Source organism: Porites lutea, chromosome 10, assembly GCF_958299795.1.
Source record: "Porites lutea chromosome 10, jaPorLute2.1, whole genome shotgun sequence".
Taxonomy (NCBI): domain Eukaryota; kingdom Metazoa; phylum Cnidaria; class Anthozoa; order Scleractinia; family Poritidae; genus Porites; species Porites lutea.
Genome location: NC_133210.1, coordinates 7,165,061 through 7,187,540, shown reverse-complemented (window position 1 = coordinate 7,187,540; position 22,480 = coordinate 7,165,061). Strand labels below are relative to the sequence as shown.

The 22,480-nt window shown below is 39.3% G+C and overlaps 1 protein-coding gene and 1 pseudogene across 1 annotated transcript in view; both read left to right on the top strand.

Moving 5' to 3' along the window:
• Window positions 1-1,318: 1,318 nt before the first annotated feature.
• The window catches only part of LOC140949434 (fibroblast growth factor receptor 2-like), a 236,244-nt gene continuing 215,082 nt past the window's right edge, over window positions 1,319-22,480 (top strand). Inside the window, exons 1-4 of the mRNA XM_073398594.1 lie at window positions 1,319-1,341; window positions 1,793-2,019; window positions 6,026-6,210; window positions 6,421-6,498. Of these exons, the coding sequence (XP_073254695.1) occupies window positions 1,319-1,341; window positions 1,793-2,019; window positions 6,026-6,210; window positions 6,421-6,498 (513 nt within the window). The remainder of the gene's footprint in view (window positions 1,342-1,792; window positions 2,020-6,025; window positions 6,211-6,420; window positions 6,499-22,480) is intronic.
• On the top strand, window positions 11,492-22,262 carry LOC140950680 (uncharacterized; annotated as a pseudogene).

Here is a 22,480-nt window from a genome sequence, read left to right as displayed (position 1 = left end):
AGAGCTAGTTGAGTATGTGTTACAAATCATTGTTTTTCTAAAGATAATGTGACTCTTTGGGCTAGAGCGCGTCGTTCCTCCCTTGATAATTACTTTTGAATTAACTTAGTAAACAGTCTCACCAACGCCGGTTTGATTGACAGATTAGAAACAAACACGGTAAGTCTTCGGCTATTTGAACTTGTGTTTACCCAATTTTAAGGTAACGGACTCATTTCATGAGGTGTTTTTGCCATATTTTGTGGTTACACAAGTTCCTTTTTTGTGTAAATGACTTCCCATCACGACTGGATCTTATAATTACATAGGACACGAGTGTACAAGCTCAGTTAGCCAGCTAAGACCCACTTTTGTCCTCACCGAAGCGTAGTGGACAAGTTCCACTGTCAACAAGTGACAGTGTAGTAAGAGAAGAGGTTTTAACACTATATAAGCTCTAACATGTCTGTAACCCTTTTAATCTGACCGCATGCATATTATCGGAAAAAACTTCCCCACGTCCATTTATAGTACAGTACCTTTCATCACAGTCTCATATATTTATTTTGTTTGCGGTCATAGAAACCACAACTCCCGCATCTGCACCAGAAAATTCCACTGTCATTAACAAAGTTATTTACATTTCACTTGGTGTCACGTCCGCTATTTTGCTGTTGTCGGTCGCTATTTTCGTCTGGTGCTACAGAAAAAAGAAGCTAAAGACTTTTGAAAGGTTTGTGGAGCTCTGCTAATGCGTGGCTGGCGGTTTTTTTGTTTGCTTCTTTTTTCTTTTCAGTGGCTGCAATTGGTAAAGTAAGAGAGTCAGCCGCGCTAAAGCCGAACCGAGGGCGAAAAAGTAATGATAGGGAAGGGGGCGAGGGGAGAAGTAAGTGAGAAAAACCTCCAATACTCAACCCCTTGAGATTTTTAAAACGCCCTTTCCAGTTTTTGTGAAAGAATGATGTGACATGTTTTGAGGTCTGACGTCAGCCGACAAAATGCCGCGCCAAAGTTTTTTTGTTTACGATCGTTTAATGTTTTTTTATTAGCGCTTTCCTGGTAATTATTCTCTCCCTTCGCCCCATCCCCCATCGTTTTCTGTTACAACCTCGGTTCAGCCGTGTTCACGCGGCTGTATCTCTTACTTTGCAAACCACAAAATGAAGAAAAAACACACCAAAGAATCTCTCCAGCTATGTTAGCTACATACATACAGAAATAAAGGAAAGCTTTTGTTTTGTCTCTTTATGTAAACGTAGCGATCTATCTTCGCTCCCCTTGAGGTTATTGGCTAAATTACATCACGTGTCAACAAAACCGACGCAGTGCACCTGCCAAGATGACAGATAACATTAACCAGAAGTCAAAACCATTACTTAATTTGCAATTCTTATGAAAAATAATCAAAGAAATTTTTTCATTGTCGAATGATGCATGAAAAAAAAAAAAATGAAAAATCCTAAGAATAGTCTGATGAAGACGAATTTTGCTTCTTAGATATGCCTAAAGTGAATTAGAATTGAAATGAATAAATTATTTTTCTTTTTAGTCATTGCTTGTGAAGGATGGTGCCTTGACTGAATCGTCCTTAAAAAAAAAAACAGTTTCTTTTATCCCCATTCGGCTATTTTGATGTAGCTTTTTTTAATCACGCGGAGAACATCTCAGCTTCGGCCATTATCCGCCGATGCACCAGTGGCCAGGTGCAATAATTTTGGTTGTTGGTAAAGTTTACAGATATGCGAGTATAGGTTACTATAATACTGAACTCAGCGTAATACTGGCCGGCATTCTTTTTTTTCCCTTTTTCTAGGTCATCTTATTCACAAGACGAGATTACTCCTCCTGGCAAGTGGGAAATTCTGCCTGAGCAAATAGAGTTTGAGGAAGAGCTGGGGAGAGGAGAATTTGGTGTTGTTCACAAGGCAATCTTTAGAAAGAGTGATGAGATGGAGGCATTGGTCACTAAGACTTCAATTTGGCCTGTATCAACCAGGAAGCCGAAAGCACCACAGCTGGTGGCTGTCAAAGTTTTACATGGTAAGAAATACTGACTGTTATCTCCATAGACAAAGGCATAAAGTCTTAACTGCCTGGCAGTCCTCTTCATATTACTGTAAGAACCCTTTTGGATTTCAGTAACTCTTTGGGAACTTTAACAGAAAAAAAAAACTCGACTCTTTTCGAAGACGTGATCGCATGATATTAAAACAAATTACACCACCTAAAGACATTGCATTTTTAAAATCGGGATTGTCTCTCGTTGGTGAAGAGCACGGAAAAGTTGGAAGTGCAAGTAATTTGTGGTTTCTTTATTCACTTTGTAAGTGTGAAAAAATAATAAAGGCTGTTAAGTTCCAAAAAGTAGGTTTAAGCCTATTAGCTCTAAACAAATGCATCTCTTACGAATTTACTTTTCCCCAAAACCGAAAAAAAAAGTAAATTGATCTACAGGGCCTGAATTAAAGCCAATAATGAAAATAAATTTCAACAATGCAGCCTTTAGTCAATACATGTATGACAACTCTTTCTAAAGGATCGGATGCATCTGATGATTTGGTCTGCCCTGTTTGTGATCCATGTTGCCCAGTTTACACCGCAAGTCATTTGATAGTGAGGAGAAGGGAAAACAAATTATGAAACTGAGCTACGACATCACCACGCTGAAGGCTAGACCCAGGGGGTACTCTCTTATAGAAGTTATACAATTGTGAGCGGGGCCGAAGGACATGGTTGTTGACCCCTTTATGTGTGAAACTGGGAAAAGATTTCCGCGATTTGGGAAAAACAGATAAAACGTGAAACAGGATTAGGTTTAGCTCTACCTTGTACCAGGGCTGTATTTATTGTATTTATTTTATTGTTGGTTTATTATTTGTTTATGCATCTATCTATTTATTTTTTCATTCGCCTTTTAGCGGGGCTCCGTCGCGCGCGAAGCGCGCGTGGGACAGAGCCCCATACTCATAGAATATAGTCAACCTCTTTTCGTTTGGTTGTCACGTGACTGACCGGATAGCCACTGACCAGTATCACATTGCCATATCGAGGGCTCATGTGTCAACTCATCAAGGTGACGTGATTTATTTGGAAGCTGTCCGCTGACCAGTTGTTTTACTAGATCGCGATCAATGTTTAATCACATACTTTCTGGCTAGTTTGAGAGCACAGGAAAACTGATAATGCACACATCCATTGGACATCAATGTTGTGATCAATTGACAGCTGTCAAACAGGGTATCCGCTGACCAGTATCACTTGACCGTATCGCGGGCTCAGGCTTGACCCATCGACGTCAAATATTTTTTGAAGTTATCCGCTGACAAGTTACCAGTTTTCAAATGATCGCAGGCTCAAGTTTGATTTTTTTTTATTCATATATGTTTTGATTTTGGGCCGCACAGTTAAAATTTTGATTTAAAACTGACCTCGGACCCGAAAATTCAGCCAGCTATTACAGGCAGGGAAGACAGTTGCTTTTGACTTTGCTCACCATGGTCACGCGTTGGTCACGCTCTACGTCCATTTTTTATGCTCTGATTGGTCAAAATTTGACAGCTGAGCTCATGCGGAAAATTTATGCAGCATCTTGAATCTTGTTTACTTTGACAAAGCTGAAGCTGACAGAGTTTTGTGTCAACTTGTGATGTTTTTAACTGTCTTTTTCCACTGGATGCACAAAATGAAATTCAGCTGCTATCAGGAGTCTTCTGTTATTCATGGCTAGTTGGTTTTTGGTTGTGAAATTAATACATCACTTGTTAAAGTCGGAAATCCGATTTCGGATGGCATCGTTTTCGTTTTTCACCTTGCTTGATGCGTAAAGGTTGAAAACTCTGGAGCGATACTGGCCTTACTTGATGCCTTTCAGGAGCTGCATCTCGAATGGTAAACTTCAGTAATTATTGTGTTTGATGTTTATTTTTTACATCTAATTTAATGAAGTCGAGCGAAGTTTATGCGCCTATGTAGTTTATGCACGTTTGTAAGATTTGAGACAATTCGATCTGACCAAGAATCAGGTTTGATATAAGCTTACACAACTTTAAAAAGTCTTTAGACATTTTCTCACCGCAAATAGAAAGAAAACGTTCCAAAGAACATTTAGTTATAATTCTGGCTGTAAAAGAAAGTTTTGAGCGATTTTCTTGCCTCGAGTTCATCTTTGAAAAAAGTAAACTTAAGCTTTAAGCTTGAAGACTCAGCATTTTTAGAGACACTTTAATGCTTGTCGTCGTGAATGAAAAATGTTGTCGCTGTATATGTTTCACCGAATTATATTTCTTTTATTGATTGTTGGTAGTCTCTTTTGTAATTTTAATCGCTGTGCCGTTTGTTTTGAGTCGTTCAGTGAACATCGCTTGCAGGAGTACTCAAAATGCCGTGCGTATCAAACGCTTTTAAAGATTACACATCGATAAACCATTAAATAAAAAATAAAGATAATAATTTCTTTATTATGTTGGAGCTTAACTCTAGTATGTTCGTTCAAACATTCGCTACAGCTCGCACTGCAAAAGTGAGAACCGGCTGGCCGTATATGTGACTTTGGAATTTTTTTTAACGGTTTAGCTAAAACGGCCCACGCGTGCTTCGATCGTCCTGAATATTGAATGAGTGCAATTTGTTTTGCAAAATTGTGAAATACTGCATTCTGTCCGAGGTCTGTATGGTAAAAACAGTACCTTATAGTACTGTTTACCCTCAGATGTGATGTATAAATGGTATAAAAGGTTGGTTTACACGCAACCAGATTTGTTGGCAAGATTAATCTGACGGTGATTGCTATTTTTTGGGTGTACATATGAGGTTATCAACTCGATGTAAGATTTTGTTCACTCTTGGGCTGTTTACAAATTATTTTTCTCTAAAATCACTTAGCCTTTCCCTCAAAAGTCACATGAATGTGCTATGTGCTCTAAAGTTAACTGAATTGTGGAATACAAGTTTATTGTTTGATTTAAATTATATTAATGGGAGCCTCGCTTTTAGCCCTGGCTAAATCTATTTAGTATATACTAAAACAGTGGATAGTGTTGTTCGGGCGCTCTGATTGGCTACTCAATCAGTGAATATCCTGCACTATTCACTGATTCACCTCCAGTTCCTCCGAGCGAGCGACGCCAAACTCGCGTAGGTTGCGAGCAAAATGCTTTCCCGTTTTGCTGCCGTAACAAACTAATACATTTCACAACTAATCAAGCAAGCTATTTCCGAAATACATGAAGAAGGTGACGAAGTTCGGTTTGGAAGGTTTAACAGGTAAAGCTTTGTCTTTTTGACTTGAATAGTTATCGATAAAACCGGTGAAAAAAGTTTTTTGTTTACAAATGCAAATTAAGCTCAAGTCTTGCGTTACCCTTATTTAGTTGACTTGTTCATAAATAAGCTTAAAACTAAATTCAATAATCTTTTTTACAGAATTATTTTAAATACAAACAGAATTCACAACTCCTTTTTGAAGAAACTTCCCCGCAAGAGCTAAACAAACGCCTTATTTGTCGCTAAGAAAAAGCGACGACCGCGGCCGTTCGGTCATCGCGCGCCAAAATTGTAATCGTTGGCAATAGTAAATGAGTTAAAAATCATCATTTTGTGCTCAATTATCTCACTGTTTTAGTATATACGAAAACAATTATTCACCTCAGTGCCGGTGGCTAGTATTGGATATTTACTTCGCCGCTTCGCGGCGTCGGTAAATATCCAATACTAACCACCTCCACTTCGGTGAATAATTGTTATATATTATGAGCAGCGGTTTAGGTAGTGAGGGAAACCACATAGTCACACCACACCACCACCCGAATTTTCCTAGAGTTCCTCCCGGGGCTGCTGGGAGAGTGCAGTGGTAAACTAAAAACAATAACAAATGTCTCGATATTCTATTACACGGTAGAATATATCTGTATATACCCTTGTAGTTAGAGGATGAGTGGAAAGCGGTAAAAATGGACGAATATGTTTTTCAAATGAAACATTTTGCAATGAATAATGCTGAAAAATAACGATGATAAAATCAATGTCTTTTGTTTTTAATTATCTTTAGATAATCCATCTGAAGCACAGAAAGAAGAGTTCACGTTTGAGATTGAACAGATGAAGCTGTTGGGTTCACATAAGAACGTTGTATCCATGGTTGGATGCTGCACGCTTCAGGAGAAAATGTTCCTGGTTATAGAATATGTTCCGTGTGGTGACCTGCTGACGTGGCTACGCCGCAGAAGAAAAAAGGTAAGGACATGACCAATTATACAATTAGTTTATAACGAAATTATCAAGAAACAGATACAGGGAGACAACATAACGAATATATTATTATGGTACTATCAGAACATTTTGTACAACTTATTTAAGCAACCGCAGGTCCTTCAAAATTATAAAAGCATTTAATGATAATACTAACAATAATAATTATATTTTTGTTACTTGCTTGATGTTTAGATCAAAGAACTTCAAGCTACCGAGAGATCTTATGCTGACAAAGAGGTTCTGAAAGATCAAGGAGAGACCAGAGATCATGTAGGCTTGTATATAAACTGTAGTTTAACTTTCCATACTAGCTTTGTCCTAAAACATTTATTATCCAGGGCCCAGTTCCTAAAAAGCTGGTTCAGTTTAACCCAGGATTAAGCGAGATTTTAAGCACGGTTTTCTTGCTACCTGTGTGAAAAACCTCCGTGGAACTCCGTGGATTTCGATGGAAAATAGTTTTTTTTGTATAGTTTTTACGTAGCAGGCACGAAAATTTTAAATATGATATTTCTTCTTGATACCTCGAAGCCAGACGAAGCAGCCCATCGAAGTACAGTCTTCGATTTCAAATTAATTAAGTAATTATTCCAAAGGATTCAGATGGCAATTTGCAGGATAGACCACATTCATATCTGTATAAACAAAAAAGATGGAAACTACGTATTAAAACCGATATACAGCACCCGAAAACTTACCCTTCTAAATCGAGCAGAGACAATCAAGCGGACGAATTCAGTTGAGCAACCGGTCAGTATAAAACACCAATTGCGGACTGCGGACCACGGACTGCGGACTGGGTACAAAATACGGACTAGGTATAAAATGCGGACTCCGGACTGAGTATAAAACACGGACTAGGTATAAAACGCGGACTACGGACTATGTATATAAAAAAAGCTTTAGAAAGGTAAAACTGAGAGAAATGGAAAGCGGACTAGCAAAAACAGTAGTCCCAGCTTTAACATTCCCTTGGCTGTTCACGTAGTCTATTCTTCCCACGGAGAAGGAAGGTTATGCCGGTACTCACGGAAACCGAAATTAAACTCTGAATTTTATAAAAAGGAGTTAGAAGAGATTTCAGTTTGCAGTTTTAAACCAATAAGAAGCACCGAACTAGATAAAATAGTATTGGTGTTAGTCAGATCAGTAAGTTTCTTGTCGGATGTCACAATTCCGTTTCGAATAAAGCCTTGAGAATATGAGGACTGAATGAAGAATCCAGTCGAGAAGGTCAATGTAGGGCATTCCGCAATGCACAAAAGCAGTATTTAGGGGGGAGGGATTACTCACATACGTGAATAATAACCGAAATGAGTTATCCAACGTTATATTCTAAGCGATGATTATGATGGCATGATTTACACCCTGCTCCTGATCTCCGGAGGGGGGTACTACTGGGAATTCTTGGTGGGAGTGTGGTGCCCGGTTCTCCGAATCCTGACCTTATTGCAGACCAAAAAATGTCATTTTCCACACCCGTTTTCAGACCAGATCTCTAAAATCCATACCCATTCTCGGACCTGGCCTAATTTAGCCTGTTCCAGGCTCTCAGATAGTTGGGGAGACTCCCCAGTTTTCTCCCGTTTTATTTTCGTGTTCGCCCTATCTCAGCGGACCCAACTATCTCGGAGCCTGGAACAGGTTAGGTCTAATTAGGGAGAAATTATCTCATCATTACCAAGTTAGAGCGGAAGCAAAAAAATTATCCAAATGCAAAACGAATTAGCACATTTCTATTTCGTTCTTATTCATTGGAATTGAAACGATAAATACGTCCATTAATGTACGCTCCCGTAGTTCCCTCGAAAACCATACCCGATTCCAGACCAAAATGGGCAAAGTGTTTTCAGACCAAAAAGGCCCCAAACCCCTACCCTTCCCTTATATAAGGGAGTACCCCCCTGATCCTGACCCTTTTCATGATTGTTAGAGACCGAGACAAGGTCTAAAAATGGGTAAAGAAAATAGCATTTTGATCCGGCTCATGATTCAGAGAACCGGGCGGTACACCTCCACCAAGAATTTATTAGGAGTATTTACAACTTTAACTCACGTGTCTTGCTATTTAGCGATATTTTGATCTTATTTTTCCTTACCTAGAACCAATTAGCACCGTTTTTACCAAAGTAGTCCGTAGTTCGTATTTTATACCCAGTCTGCAGTCCGCCTTTTATACCTAGTCCATGTTTTATACCCTAGTCCGTATTTTATACCCAGTCCGCAGTCCGTAGTCCGCAGTCCATGTTTTATACTGACCGGTTGAGCAACCAAACACGAGTTGTGTACATATCAAGCTAACCTTCCTCTTTAATGTGCGATCCAGCTGAGTCATTCTTTGATCGAAGTCGATTTGAAACAAGCCAAATGTAAGCAACCTCAAAAGTGTTATTTTGCGGTGAAAAGAACATCTTTTTCGGATGCATTCATTGCAAAGACAATCCGTTGACACCACACTGTCGTACTTCCGTACTGCACAGAAGTCCGCCTTAAGATTTGAACCAAGAAAACTGATCTTTTACGCATTTCTATTGGTTCAGAAGCCCCACGTGATCGCGTAAGTCACTAAGCGGAGAGGCCTGGGAGCCAGTTCAAGCACCAAACATGGCATCAAATCACGGCTTGATCGTGAAGAACATGTCTGTCTTTAAAGGCTGTAAATTGTGGTCCCTTTCAGAGTTAATTGTACTATTCCGACTCTGTCGAAGAGTAAAGCAGTGAGAGGAAAATATTGCATTGTTCTCCCAGGTGAGGAAACCTTTGAAAAAAGCAGCAGGCCTATTCGTAGTCTGCTACACAGCCGTTTTTATTGTCGTCACGCAACGCTCCTCCTATCCACGGATGCGGCAAAAAAACTCAAATATTCCTTGTGTAGGTTCGCCGAAATACTCCATGAAAAGCAATCTCATCAATCAGGTTGGACTCGAGTAATAGGGAAAATCTTAGCTCTCACCAAAGACACTTTAATACCGAGAACAGTTAGGTGCCTAGTGGGATCATTTTCTATTGGCTATTTAAGTACGGGACCCGTACATCGTCTTGTATTTGCTATTCATACTGGATTCTGACTAAACTGATTAGGACTATTAAAGCCCTGACTCGAAACGGTTAGCTTCTAATTAGGGTTACGGTTGTTGTTACATGAATAAAATCAAACTCCACCTAGCAGCTAGTTCAAGTACTACTCCATGGTTAGGCTACAGTATGTTGCCCAGTATCCGGACACTTCAGTTTAACATTGCAATAACTTTCCTTTGTTAGTCGCAAGAGCTCTGAAATTTGGCCCAGAGAAAATCTATTTAATCCTTAATATGACAAAAGACAGTTTAACTTTTTTGCCTTTGTTTTCATCGCGAAATTAATATTTTTGCAGAGCTCCTATGTTGCCCAGTATCCGGATAGCTGGCCCAGTATCTGGACACAACAATAACAACGCAATTGTACATAAATTTCGACAGGCAAGCGACTTATAAGCTTCTCTTGCACTTGCAAAGTAGTCTGGCAATCGATTTCAAAAATATAACCTATTATCGTGAAATAAAACACAGCAAATGACTGGGGTATGGTGGGGAACGCGAGCGGTTGTTAAATGGCATAATACACCTCCTTGTCTAGGAACTTTTTCACTGATTTAAGGAAGGCATCCGTGGACATGCCGAAGCCGCGGTTTGCTAGCTCAATTAGCCAACCTGCAAACGACTTTTCTTCTTCATTTTTATTAAAAAAAAAAAGCTTGGGGAAGGGACCTCAATGCGACGGTCAAAGGTCACTGTCCTATTTAGTCTGACCTGCAGTGTTGATTTCTTCATGTTTCTAGGCTCCGTTATTCCAAACAAATAGAATTTCAAGAAATCAAGAATTAATAAACTTTCTGAGAACCTGACTTCTTTAAGTATCATCACTTTAAATATAAAACTGTTTCTTTGAAAATATCACATATTACGTACCCTTTTCTGAGCAGCACTAATTTTACTGCGCAGTAAACAGCGTAAATATTAGCCATGAAATGTTTATTCACCTGAACAGAACGGCGTCTTCTGCGACTGTTTCGCAAGCTTTCTACTCGCCAAAACCTTTCATTCGAAATACTTCGTTTACCGATAGCTGAAAAGGGCGCCTCAAAAATTGAGTCTTTGTTTTAAGTGTCCGGATACTGGTACCGTCCGGATACTGGGCAACATACTGTACGAACTATGGATTCTACGCCCCGGGATTGGTTGTCAATCTTGCCACATCGAATTTCTCTTCTTTTCAAAATTTGCCGCTGAAATTTTTTCCTTAAAAATGGAACAGTGGTTGAAGAGACTTACACTTTCATGGAAATTTGTTGATCAGAAATTTCAAGAGGCTTAGAAATTTCATATAAATTTCAAGTAGAGACTTGATCCAGTCATAGCAAATACACGTCGGTGTATGGGTCCTATGTCAATATAATGAAGCAACTGCATGTTGTTAATAACAGTGATCTTCTCGTATTTTAAATGCATCACTGATTTTAAAAGATAAATGGCAGACAGCCCTACTAAAAACAATTTCTATATTTATTTTTTTAACAGGATCATTTTTTCATTAAGCACACAAAACATTCCTCTTTATAGTTAGCAATAAAATTTCTTACACGGGGACTTTCAGCATCGGTGAACAATACTTTTGCTTTGTCTGTGTAATTTACACTAAACGCACTTAATTTTGCTTTTAGAAAGCTTCCAAATGTTTCCTATTTTTCTATCCGATAAAAAGTGCAGACTTGAACATGTGGTTGACAAGTTGATGAGTTGCTTGATTTCTGAATTTCTATGGATTTTCTCATATATACAAACTGCATGGTATTCTATCGAACTCCATGGACATGCTATGGCATTCCATGGAACTCCATCGGTACTTCAGGGAACCCCATGGCATTCAATGGAACTCTACGATATTCCATGGAATTCCATGGACCTCCAAGGAACTCCATCAATACTTCAAGGAACTCCATGGAACTCCATGACATTCCATGGAACTCCATGGTTACTCCATGGACCTCCATGGCATTCCATGGAACTCCGTGGATATTCCATGGATACCCCATGGAAGTTCCATGGAATTCCATCGATTTCCATGGAATTCCATGGATTTCCATAGATTTCCATAGATTTCCAGTCCATGGAATTCCATGGAGGTATTTCACACGGGTAAGAGAATGTAACTTAAGCTTACAAAATACTGTTGAGCTTTTACTCTGAGACACAGTAATGATTTACACAAAATGTTTCTCTAATAAATGCATAGGAAGGTAAATACAAAAAGTGGAACAAAATCTTAACCCTGGATTAGCGCTAATCGGCCTTTCAGGAACCGGCCCCAGAGTGCTTGTTTGTTTTATGTCTGGTTGACCTAGCTATCTAACCTACCCATCCGATTGTTGTTACCCTGGGTGCCAGAGACTTTTCTAGCGCGGTTTCCGGTTCAGTTGGTCCAGATTTTGGACAAGACTGCTGATTGGCTACTAACGACCACCTGAGGGACCTTCAATCTAGCAGACGCTACAATTGGTTGACAAGAATAGACCAGCACGTGAAAGAATATTTCCAACTTTAGAAGTGTTGATGTTGTGTTGTGTGTTGGCTTTGGAAAGTTTTGGAGGAGCATGATAAGCAATGCACTAGAAGGACAAGTTAAAAGCTATGAGCAAACAAGTGGAGTGTTTAATTTTATTCAACGCAATTAAGCTTTTATCACCAATTCAGCTTTTGTAGCAATACGGTTTAAGCTTTACTAATTTCCTATTTCAAACGATTACAACATGTTTTGAAATAGTTTGTATTGATGGATTAGGAATATAAAAACAAAACATGTATTTTTAGTATAAAAGGGGGGTCAGAAGGCAACACACGACTTTTACCTCATGCCAAAATGCTGCTTGTTCCAATGAATTTTTTCCGTGATGGGTAGATTATGCTCTGGAGAAAAACGTTTTGACTGAGCAAATTTGATTTTTGCCGATTGTTTCATACTGAGAGGTCGTGACATGCATATTGATTTTCTGCGGTTATTGTGTCTGGTCGGCATATGATTTGCCTTCTGATGCAAGAGCATTTCCTTTGACCTCTTTTGAAATGTTAAGCTCTTCAATGCGGCTAAATAAGGGTTTTAGGTTGTTTAATTTCTCCAAAGTGCCTCCTGGATCTGAATAATTATAAGCGATTTTCTTTTTGTCCGTGAAAGTCACGGTTTCCTGCAATGTTTTGTCACGCTGGGACCAGCTCGTTAGCGTTTTTAGCAGGATGTTAAATTCTCACGGATAGTGATTTTCAGATCCAGATCTCGAAGAATGGATTGCAGCTTAAACTGAAGCTAAATCAACTATGGAGAACTGCGATGTGACCCAGTCATGATTGCTCTTAAAGCAATGAATTTTAAACTCGAACTTGTTTTGCTAAGGATAATGTGGGTCTTTGATCACTTCTTCACGTGCCGGCCCACATGATCACAGTTGGACACTTTCAATCTGATTGGTGTAAATGTAATCCGACAAAAAAGCGCAAAGGTCAACGGGGACGGTAAAAAGCACCGCTCCGTGCCAGAGGTTATTCTCGCGGCTTCGCCGCTCGTGGCTTCGGCCTACGGCCGAAGATGTGTCGGCCTTCGGCCAACACCGAAAATTCCCGCCGCACGCGAGAAAAACCTCTGGTACCCAGGGTAGATTGTTGTTGAATGGTTTGCACGTAACGTAATCATAATTCAAAATAAGGAATTATTTATCCTTCTGAGTTTCAATTTAGTGAACTATTAGAGCAACTGAACACGTATATTTCTACAAAGTTTCAGTTCGAAAGGGTTTTTCATTTTGTGACAGAACACGTTTGAGTATTCTAATATATTGCGTGACGCGACAATAATGGGCAACAAAAGTTGTCACGTAACTGTAGTTTAAACAGTGACATATCTTTTTTTTAGATTTTTGCTACCTGAACAGTCCTTGTTTTTTGAATAAGTATTAAGTTTAATGTTTATGAGCTCTCTAGAGATGAGTACTCGCTTTATGGCAACGTTTCTGTTAGTTTCCGGCCGCCATATCTGTGTTCCTCAGAGGGACGCCAACATGGCTGGCGTTTCCAAACCAAGTTCTATAAATTTGGGTAACACATTTCTCCGAATACCTCGCAAACGAAAAACCCGCACAGACCTGAATCTTAGCAAGACTTTTTGCATATCCCTTAGATTCCTTAATTTATTCATTTCCACACAGGTCAGCAAACTTGCTAAGAAACAGATAAAGCAAGCGGAGAAAATTCAATCGAGTATGGAAATAACCCCATTACTACAAGATACCAGCGAGGACACAGCGTCGACTTCTTATCATCTCGGTGACGAAGTATGAAATATGTCAGCCAGGAGGGCTAAAAGATTTTAGATGACGTTCATTTCTACTATATATTCTCGTGTAATCCTGACTAGTGCAATCGATAGAGTCGATAATCGATAATAATGGATAACTCTCGATAAAGAGCGATTAATTAAATTTAAAATCGATAAAAATCGATAGAGGAAAAAGTTGTTGCTAATCGATAATTACCGACTTTAATCGATTTTTATCGAAGTTGTCGATTTTAATCGGCTTTTACTTAATTCAGTTAACATTAGCAAAGAACGTTGTTTCCGAACATACGTACATTATTTATGTGGCTATGGACGGTTAAATTTGTAGCGAAAATTTATTTCACAAATTACACTCAATATTCTAACAAAACATTTTCGGCCAATCGACAGGATAAAAAAGAGTCATAAGCAACTGATTCAGCTTGCTTGCACTGGAAACTGTTCAAGTTGAACCCTACAATGTATAGTTCAAGTGGTGAGGATACTGTTCAGTGTACAGTTTTTCAGCAAGACCCTTAAATTGCTTCTTCAAAAAGCATATTGGAAAGAATCATTTAAATCGCTCTGTAAATATGCAAAACAAAGTAGATAATGAACTCCGCAACTAAATGGAAAGAGAAGTAACATGACCATAAAACATGAAAAAGATGTGAGAAAATCATCATTTAAAACAAAAAACATCTGCACATTGCTAATATAATTTGCTGTAAAATAATAGATCATTGGATTTTGAACCTGGGAGGCAATCGATAATATCGTTAAAATAGTTAAAAACGATAGCGCTGACAACTGATTTTTTGATATCAGTTTTTCATCGATTGCGCTAGTCAGGTGTAATATGCAAAAGTTGTCTCTTTATTTAATGATCCGGGAACAGAGAAGCGCCTATTTATGAAAGAATTAGTGAACTATAAAGACGTTTCGAAAAATCAGAGAGAGGTTTGAGGATCAAGTAGGCTTACTACAAAACTAAATTTGGTATTGAAGATTTTACTGATCAGGCCTACTAAAGATCCGGCTGACCCTCACTGGTTTGTCGTTGTGGTTGTGCCTTCACAAGTGTTTTTTATGCCACAAAACGTAATCATGAGTTAATCGTCAAATTTATTTATTTAGAGTAAGTACGTTTTACCTAGATTTTAAAATCCTCCTATATCTTTTTGTCCTGGCAGCTGTAGATCATCTGGTTGTTGTTGATCTTTAGTCTTTAATTCACCGAAATTCTAAATGACCATTGCATAAAGTAGCAACAGAGTGGAAATTTGAGGTATACTTGAACGGATAGAATACAAGATTCCACGACTGATATTATAATAAAGAATGTTAATGGTTAAACGGAGAAAATGGCCAGTACTGGACCAATAAATTACGGTTTTTGTTTTGTTTTGTTTTGTTTTTTACATAGGAAAGTAAACCTGCTAAAGATCGGACAAAGCAGAAGCAGCAGACGAACAAGAACATGGAATTGACTTCGTTGTCAGAAAAAAGCATTAATGATGAGGTCCGACAGTACCTGGCGTCCACTCTTCAAGGCCATCATGTATGAAGGAAATACTTAAATATTTCATTTTATTTTTCTTAAATTTATTTATCGTTATCAAAAGAAAGCAATGATAATGTCCGACAGGATCTGGCGTCGACTTTTCAAGGCCATCTTGTAGAAAAGAAATACTTAGCAACGTCTTTTTTTCCCCTTAAATTTAATAATATTGAACGAGGATAAGGCATGCAGACAATGAGGAAGCTTGCTATGAATTAAGCAGCAATTTTCCGCGAAAGAAAAATTCGATATATCTTTCTTTAAATTGTTCTATTTTACCGTGCTCCAAAATAATCTAACGAAAAAACTCTAGGAATCACTTGCTGAGCCATTGACCCCATCCACAATACAACCCATGATCTGTCTGATGTAAAGAATTTTCAGTTGTATGTTAATGTAGCTTTATTACTGGTGGCGATGAAAGGTCCTTAGAGCAATCTTTCTGGGTCACGCCTATACCAGAATACGATCAATCGAAGCACCCACGCGTGCATTCGATAAATCTTTGCAGTTATAGAAAATGAATCTACATGTATATTTTGTGATCTAAGGGAACGGTCATTATTTATCGCCAAGGGGGGTGTGTGTCGGGGCGGGGGGGGGCGGACAATGTTAGGGGGGATCACTTGATTTTTGGGAGAACAAAAGGGGGGATCAGTTGTAACTGAGAACCCAAAAGGGGGGATCACTGAAAACTTTGGAAGGATTCAGAGGGGGGGCCACTCAAATTTGCTTGGAAAATGAAGACATGGAGGGGAGGGGGGGGATCGCGAAAAATATCAGAAGTTATTAGCGGGGCCTGACCACTTCAGTGAAGTAACATTCAAAGGGGAGATCGGGTAAATTTCACCTTGTTTAGCCCCAAATCCTCCCCCCCCCCCCCCCCCCAGGCGATAAATAATGACCAGTCCCTAATTTAAATATTACTTTCGCCCACTTTTCAAAAACCGGGGAAAACTTTCTTCCCAGTGGCACGGTCCCGTTTCTGCTGAGATTCTGGGTACTTAAATTGAGGCTCAACAAGCATGACTGCTTTAAGATGTTTTAGGGTGTTGTTGTCAATCTTTGTATTACGTCATTTGCTGATTGCACCCATCCGAAACAGCAAGAAACAACCGTTTTTAGTCATGTTCTTCCTGAAAAACCTTTTCATCGAAAGGACGGGAGGATTAATCTGTCTTCCCTTCACGCACAGGGAGGATGGGAAAGCAAAGTTTCGACTAAGGCAAACGAAAAGAAGACACAAGTGACTATGGAAATGGCTTCATTGCGCCAGGATGACGTTGCAAAGGACATGGCTTCGGCCACTCACGATCTGTCTGATGTAAGAAGGAAGTGTCTAAGGCCACAACCACACGAATCCGGATGCGGCGAGACCGAATACTTCATTTTTGCGTCAACATAAATTCACGCATCGGCGAAACCGAATACTTCATTTTTGCGTCAACATAAATTCACGCATCCACACGAATACGCTACTGCAGTTTGCAATTGCAACTGCACTCGGGCCAGCGGTGTGATTTCACTGGCCGTATATCCTTCCCACTTCCAGTGCTTTAGGGTAACATTTCATACACTTCTCAAGTGGGAATGTCAAAGAGAAATAACTAGGTAAAGGCCGATTCATTCGTCTGGAGCGAAAGTAGACAGAGGGTTGTTGGCCTCTACTTTAAATTTTCAAGTTCCCATTTAAGCCTGGACCTGAGTTATGACGTAGCTGATTTTAAAATATCCGGTTTCAGTCGTCTTTACGAACTCGCCAAACCCGACGAATTAACAAAAAATTCCACTCTGTAGAGGGGTCTCAATGCGGTCTCGGTGAGCGGATTTACCGTTTTCGTGTAGATGGAAGGCCGATTCATAGTAAAAAGCGTGCGGTTTCAAAAATATCCGGATTCGTGTGGACGGGGCCTAAGCCTTACAAGTTTCCTTTTCTCACGTAACGAAGGGTGTGATATAACACCCCTCTTCTGTACGTTCGTTGGGTAAAGAAGTTCTTCGTTTTGTGATACAGTACGCTTAAATTTCTAAGCTTTTGTGTAACGCGGCATTTAAATGGTAGCTACTGCGAGCAAGCTCTCCGAGGCGCTCTGGGGGCGGGGCGGGAAAAGAAAGGAGCCTGCTTGCAACTACGTCTCTGGAATTTGAATTCTACCTCCAATTCGCCTGTGGCTCCCCGTTGACTGAGCTGTCAGATTTTCGAAAATCAGCGCGAAGCGGAAACGAACGCAATTGTAAACAAACATGGAAAAACACGTGCCAAGGGTAATGGCATCATTACTAATGTCATCTACGCCAATCAGCATTTCACATCGACTTATTCATTTTCCAGAGACGTAACTGCAAGCTCTCCTTCCTTTTCCCGCCCAGCCGCCAGAGTACCCTAGAGAGCTTCCTCGTAGGCTATTTACATGGCGGACGAGAGAGCTGTACCCTGGGTGCCAGAGACTTTTCTAGCGCGGATTCCGGTTTGTCGGCCTTCGGCCAACACCGAAAATTCCCGCCGTACGCGAGAAAAGCCTCTGGTACCCAGGGTAAGAGAGCTGCCATGAAGGCTGAAAAATTGACTATGTTGGGGGATTTTGCTATCTGAATGGTCATTGTATTAATGTCAACGTTAACTGAGTTCCTCAAGAGATGAATTCACCCTTTAGTAGCACAACTCCGTGACATGTTTCTGTTGGTTTCCGGCCGCCAGGTTAGTGACCATCCGGATGGGCACCAACAATGTAGGTAAAAAAAATTCTCGAAAATTTCTCGCGCATGAAAAATTGCACTGACCTGAATCTTGGCGAGGGCCTTTGTATATTTACCTTCTTTCATTTCCCAGATTCTAGACTTTATCTATTAAACGGTTTTGATTTTTATTTTTAATTGCGTGACAGTGAAAACCAGCAATAGCGTTACATTTTTTATACGGGTAAATGTCATCGCCATTTTCTTTAATCATTTAGCAAAGTTTGGCTGATGAGTATGAAGTTAAGGAGGATCAACAGTCTATACACCAAGACCAAGAAGACATTGCAGTGTCTCCGCAACAAAGCAACAAAGATGCCTTTCTTGAAGTGATTCCATCGACTTCCACTGAAGTAGATGTAAGACGAAAACAAAAACACCATAATTAATTATTCACTAATAAAGAAGAATTTGCCTCTAGGGCGCCTTATTTTGCTTACGTTTCACGTTAGAAGGACACAACGTGATCTTCGTGTTCCTGTGCCACTAAAGTGTTTCGTCGATGGTGTACCTTTTCTGTGCTATCTTGGATTTACGTTTCAGCGTCTTGTTTTCATTCTCTTGAGCTATTTTCAGTTGCGGGCTTGTGACGATGGTTGATATAACGAATCGTCTAGTAAAATGGTGTGTTTGTTGTTTTTAGTCAGTAGGACGTGTATCAGCAGGTGACCGCGGCTTTCTGGGTAAACATCAAACTGTTGGCGTGGATTTTCATCCTAGACTTGAAAACAGTACCCTGGACCCAAAGTAAATTTTATCTAGCTCTGAACTGGTCAATTTGAAGTTGCTTTCAATAGATAATACTTGTATATTCCGTGGCTCTTGTCTGGCTTAAGAAAATTATGTTATTTTTATATTTTTATCCTTTAGTTACTTATTTACTAACAAGGAAAGTAATTACTTGAAAGCTGTGCTGTTTCAGGCTAAACCAAAAATTTGATAGTTTTTTTTTTTTTTTTTTTTTTTTATCAATTTAATTAGGATGAGGAATTCAAAGTAACTGACAAAGAACTTCTAACCAGGCGATCGGCATCACTAGGAAATAATCAAGCCTCTGCAATGCCACTTTCAATTGAAAACCTAGAGGAGTCGGACGAGGATTCTTGTGACGTAGAGGAGAACTTTTCTACCAAACAACTGTTTTCATTTGCCTGGCAAATAGCTAAAGGAATGGTAATTATCTTTGTTTTCTAGATCTGGATAATGTTGCTGGGATCCTGATTCTGAGTATAACTTGGGAAGAAGAATTCAGAAGTCCATATTTTATAAACATGAAATAGATGGGATAGATATATTGGCTGTTTTTCTAGATATGAGTACATTAAAATGGCTTATATGGAATTTCTTTTTGGTCGACCCAGTTTTGGCTAAATTCGTTTCGTTATGCATCTAAACGTAAATATTTGGATCAGATCAGTGTCGATATTTACTTTTCATTTGTATCTTTTCATCTATACTTAACTACTTAGTGTTCGGCGTACCTCCGTTATTATGTTTTGAGATCATTTTAATCGTTTTTTCGTTGCTTATTTGTCATTAGAATCATCTCGCAGAAAACAATCTTGTTCACAGAGACCTTGCTGCCCGTAATGTTCTTGTTGGCCATGACAACCAGATCAAAGTGTGAGACTTTGGGTTGATGAGACAAATCTATGAAGATGTGAACTGCTCAGCGAAGTCCAGAAAACTTCCTGTAAAGTGGATGGCCCCAGAATCACTTTATCAAGGGGTTTACACGACCAAAAGTGATGTGTGAGTGATGAGTTTTCCCGCTCCCTTGACAAGGGAACTATTGAAACTTTTCAACTGAATCACTTCTCAAAATTGTAGTTGCCGTCAAAAATTACAGAAGCATATAACTCTGAAGCACCTAAATCCCCTTATTTTTTTATAAGCATGCTAGGGTTTTTGGCCGTCCAATTAGAAGCACGGAAAATTGTTTGCCCAAATATGGAATCATAGTATTGAAGGCATCTCTGTCGAAATATATAGCTGCTAAAAACGGATCCTTCCAGTCCTTAACAGTTGTCCAATTACATCCAAAACTCAAGAGTACACGCATTTTTGGGCTCCTTCGTGGGCAGTAAACAATCTAAATGCCGTGAATCTGTACATATTTATAACCTCTTTGGTTTTTCTCATAGTTGGTCTTTTGGTGTTGTTCTTTGGGAAATGGCTACCTTGGGTGAGTGGACAGTAATTTTGTAGTTTATAGTTGTTATGTTAAATTTGAGGTGACGACTGACAAATCAAAAAAACATTTTTCATGGTCTATGACTCTTATAGACCGTAGAAATGATGTCAAAATGTTGAAAAACTCATACACGACCCGCTGGATAATGGTTTTACAATGCAAAGTTTTGAGCTCTCCAAGGGAATTAAGGGAACCGTGCCTTAACCCACCTTCCCCGTTTTGCCATGGTGGGATGTGGCTTATAACTGTTACGATTGTTATCAAGGTTACTGCTACCAGGAAGGGCGAAAACAATGTTTTATAATGCTTCATTTGCGGCAAGTTTGAATTTTCTTGTTTGATCTGGGCTCTGTTTTAATTAAGGGCTCTGTGTTAATTAAGTGCTCTGAGTAGATCTCCTAGATGATAACCGTATGTGACAATACATATTTTAATAATGTCAAATTTAAAAATTTGCGAGCATTTGATGACTGGAAACGAGAAGCCTTATTGTTTATCACCCTGCCTTCTTTCATTACACATTTTACTGCATTGGCAATATATCAGACCTCCATTCAATCAACCGTTTTTGCAAAATGGCCTTATTGAGTTTATATGAGCAGAAGTGACAATCGACTGAGGCATCTTTAATAGAAATCTATATAATGGAAAATTGCATGTATTCAGTTGCTGATATGTAATCATTTGTTTTCTTTCTCGCAATCGTCAGGAGGCGTACCATACCCCACGCTGACCAACTCAGAGTTGTATCGACTGCTCGATACTGGTTATCGCATGGAAAGGCCTGACATGTGCTCCGAAGACGTGTACGTTTCTTGATTAGAGTGGTCTTAGATTTAACAAACAGATTCGATTTTTCTGTGCGTCTGCTCAGTTACATTTCACACCGAACGGTGCAGCATACGAATTCGTCAAATATTTTAACACCTTCTTTGATCATATTAAATACTGACCAGACGGACGGCAGGGGAAAACTTTTGATGGGATCCTCACTCTTTAAACAAAAAGGAAACCCTCAGTCCATTAGCTTTATGGTCAATAAAGGCATTATTATTAGTGACTAGGTTAATCTCTTTCCTGGGGCCGGGGGAAGTACTACCTGTACTGGGGAGGCACCCCCCAAAAGGGGTACCTCTCTCAGTCTTCTGGTGTAGGAATTTTGCTAGCCGAAGTGTATGAAAGGGTAGGGAAATCTGTCATTTCGGTCTGTAAAATGACTTAAGAGTACCAGATAAGATTTTTTGGCTGTGAAAAAGTCGAGAAAATGTTCTAATTTGTTATTTATTCATATTTAAAAGGAAGTGAATTTTTCAGCAATTAAAAGGGATAAAGTTGAAGTTCTTTTCTGTCAAAAATGATGCTCAAAATGATAAGGGGTTGGACCTCGGGGCAGAGCTTTACATAATAATGGCTGGATAAAGGAATGGAGAATCACGTGATAACCCAAACGTTCCAAGAGCCCATTTTAATGGGCTTTACGTGGAATCTTCACCCAAAAGGAGTATCTTTTTAGGCCACATGTCAGTATGGAAAGGGAGGAATTTCACGAGCTAAAATGTTTGAAATGGTAGGAAATTTTGTAACTTCGGTAATTTACTTTAAAAGATATTTTAAACAGATGTACCTGTATTGTATGCTTGATGTTAAGGGCTTAATGGCTTAAAAAGTGAAGAAGTTGTACTATTTTTCAGGGTAGGCAAGAAAGGAATGTATACGAAAGAGGTACCTGTTCTGTCAAAAATGCTGTATAAAAAGGATTGGGCCCCACTGTGGAGCCTCCCTGTAAACTCATGAGGCTAAGAAGCCTATATATCCTACTAAAAAAATTTCTTTCATTCCAATAGACCTCTTTCGCTTGAATGTGTTGTTTTCCCAATACAGGTCATGTCTAACGGTCAAATTCCCCTGGGACCTCTTCTGGGAAACCAAAACATACAAGCTATAAAGAGGTCTATTGACACTGTCTAATAATTGACTGGAGCTCTACTAAGCGTTGAATGGTTCTTTTTTTTCTCCATTCATAACAGATATGAGCTGATTACTGACTGTTGGAACGAAGACCCTTACATTCGTCCCAGTTTCTACCGTTTGATCGAAAAACTGGAGGCGATAATGGAAAGGGATGCACCGTATTTGAACGTAAACAAACACAATGAATATCATCCGTATTACGACGTGCCACCTGAAGCTAGTGCTGATTGATATGGAGAAGAAGGAGCATCCCCAACAATCGGACAGTTTAAGACGGAACGAGTATAAACAGTAAATGCATACTTTTTGACTTAGATACTAAGCTAAGAAAATACTGAAAGAATTATAACAAACATAAAAAGAGCTTTAACTGTAAAAAAAAAAAAAGAAAGTGTAACAGTAAGGCCCTCCAGATCTAATCAGGAGCCCATCATCCAGGAATGTAAATC